Below are 2,501 nucleotides of genomic sequence, written 5' to 3'. Positions count from 1 at the left end.
CATTTGAAATAATAATATTATTTTATTTTTTAAAAAATTATATTTATTATATTTATATCCAATAATTTGCAAAGTATCTACATCCAGTTAAATTAATGGTTTTAATGAAGTCGTTCGAATGAAAAAGATGTTACACACATTTTTTTTATATCCTTACGTAGCTTTACATCAAATAATTAAATATATTTTGGTTATTTTTTAAAAAAAATTCTGATATAATATTTGGATTCTATTTAAAAATTTTAAAATTTTTAAAATTAACGGTTTGACTAATATTCTGTTAAATTAGATAAGAATAAACTTCAAGAAATTTTTTTTAAACCATCGAATGTAAGTATAATTTATTTCTAATTTCAGAAGAGTTTCTGGATTTTACTCAAAACTTTATATTGCTATATTATGGTGCAAATAATCTTGTTAATAATTGAGAGGAATAATCCTGTACCCTAGAACTGTCACTCTCCAAGGTGGCTCAAATTACTGATCACCTAACTCCAGGCTGGTCCAGGGTCGGTATTGTTGAGAAAGGAGGTGGCTGAGATTGACGGAAGCCCATCTCCATGCACACGGACGCACCAAGAACCCTCTCCATGCATTCCCACCACCCACCATTAACAAAAACCTACGGTATTTGAAGGCCCAAAAGAAAAGCCTGAACTGTTTGAAGTTTAGATTAACCATCCCCACCACCAAACCCCGCTATAAAACGCCTCCATTCCTTGCGTCCATAAACAAGAAGAAGAAACAAATTAACCCCAAGACCGATCTCTTTCCCATTTTTTTCTGCAGTCTCGCCATCCACCGCTGCTGCAATGGAGATGAGGATGATTGCCTGCGCCGTCCTGGTCGCCGCCGCCTCGGCCACCTCGGCCTTGGCCGCTGATGCCCCAGCGCCCAGCCCCGCCACCGGCGCCGCCTCCGAGGTCACCCCTGCCATTGGAGCCATGATCGCGGCCTCCGTCCTTTCCTTCTTCGCCTTCTACTTGCAGTAGCTCTTTCAAGGAGATAGAAAGAGCAAGAGCCATCCATGCATGTGGAAAGATAGGGGAATAACTGTACTCGTTTGTTGAGGATATCTTATCCTTTGCTTCCTTTTTTTTTCGTCACCTTCTTATATTGTTCGGTTTGAAAGAAGAGTTGGATGGGCGATTTGTTTGGATTTAATTTGTGAACTGGGGTGGATATTCCTGGAATAAAAGATCTGTAAGGTGTTATTTATATTTTCAGACTACATGGTTGATGGTTCCTACATTATTAATTCTTTGATTCCAAGCTCTCCATAACTGGATGACAAAGTCTTCCAAGGTCCTAATATGGCGATTAATTATTCTTAGAAAAATAAAAGATAAGCAAAAGTTTTCTCGCGTGAAAGGAAGAGATGCCCACCTGCACCTTAATTATATATCCCAGGTAATGGAATGCACCGCACGAGAATAAATTCTTTATACATGACGTTGCTGTAGGGCTATAATTCCAAGAGGTGTTTGGCATAACGGAATGAATCAGGATGTGGTAATTTTGACGGCAAGTTTTAATCAATTTATCTGTGCATGTATTGTTTCTTTTCTTTTTCAGAAAGGGAATCAATCAAATATAGCGTTTAGATTGGGCATGGGTTTCAAGAAGCTCAAAATTGTATTCCATTGGGTCGGGTTTCCACAAAAGGCTGGATCCAAATTCAAAACTTGGTCATATTATCAACGATGCATATTTATTGTATGTAATAAAATTTGTGATATTTAATTGCTCATATTTTTACTTTTTTTGAAAAAGAAATCAAATAGCTTTGTTATGTAGATGTTAGTATGAATATGCTAATATTAATGTACTTGATGGTTACTAAAATTTATTGCTCAATGTACAACAAATATTAATAACATTAGTACTAATACTTGACGATCATTAAAGTTCATAAAAAATTAACTATTAGAAATTTCTATTTATTATAATTTATTCTATTATTATATTATATTTTAAAAATAGTCGAAAATAGAAAAAAATTGTACCACATACTAATACTATGGACAACCAAATATTCTTACAGAATATATAGCTTTATAGTTAAAAAAATAGAATTTTGTTTCAAAAATTAATAAAAAATATTGGATTAACTGAACAAACAGGCACAAAAGGAATTCAAGTACAAAGCGCAAATCGTATTGATGGAAAAACTTAACAAAACAAAGTAGAATTGCAACTTTAATTTGACCTCCTACAGTTCCAGGAGGAAGTTAATAAAAAAAAAATATTTTTTTAGCCCCAAGTAAAAAGTATAAAATATTTGAATACCTAACTATTTTTCACAAAGTGGTGATGAAATATATAACTTATACAAAAATTTTTATGAAGCCCCCATACGACCTATCTATCTTTGAATTTAGCGTTGCTAAGATTATAAATTGGTTTTACTTTAGATTTGAACTTGAGCTAAGTACAACGTTATTGATATGATCAGGCCCAACCTGCGCTCACGTCACTTCCAATCCAACTTCGAGATGCGA

General features: G+C 34.0%; 1 protein-coding gene across 1 annotated transcript; it reads left to right on the top strand.

Annotated features, from left to right (window-relative positions):
- Positions 1 to 586: 586 nt before the first annotated feature.
- LOC148714642 (uncharacterized) lies at positions 587 to 1,220 on the top strand. Its single transcript, XM_088717222.1, has one exon. The coding sequence runs from the start codon at positions 813 to 815 to the stop codon at positions 990 to 992; it is 180 nt and encodes a 59-aa protein (XP_088573348.1). The 5' UTR covers positions 587 to 812; the 3' UTR covers positions 993 to 1,220.
- Positions 1,221 to 2,501: the final 1,281 nt, after the last annotated feature.

Source organism: Phoenix dactylifera, chromosome 2 (assembly GCF_051530095.1).
Source record: "Phoenix dactylifera cultivar Ajwa chromosome 2, Ajwa_hap1_PhDact_Kaust_v1.1, whole genome shotgun sequence".
In the NCBI taxonomy this organism is placed as follows: Eukaryota; Viridiplantae; Streptophyta; class Magnoliopsida; order Arecales; family Arecaceae; genus Phoenix; species Phoenix dactylifera.
This window is presented reverse-complemented; position numbering and strand designations above follow the sequence as displayed.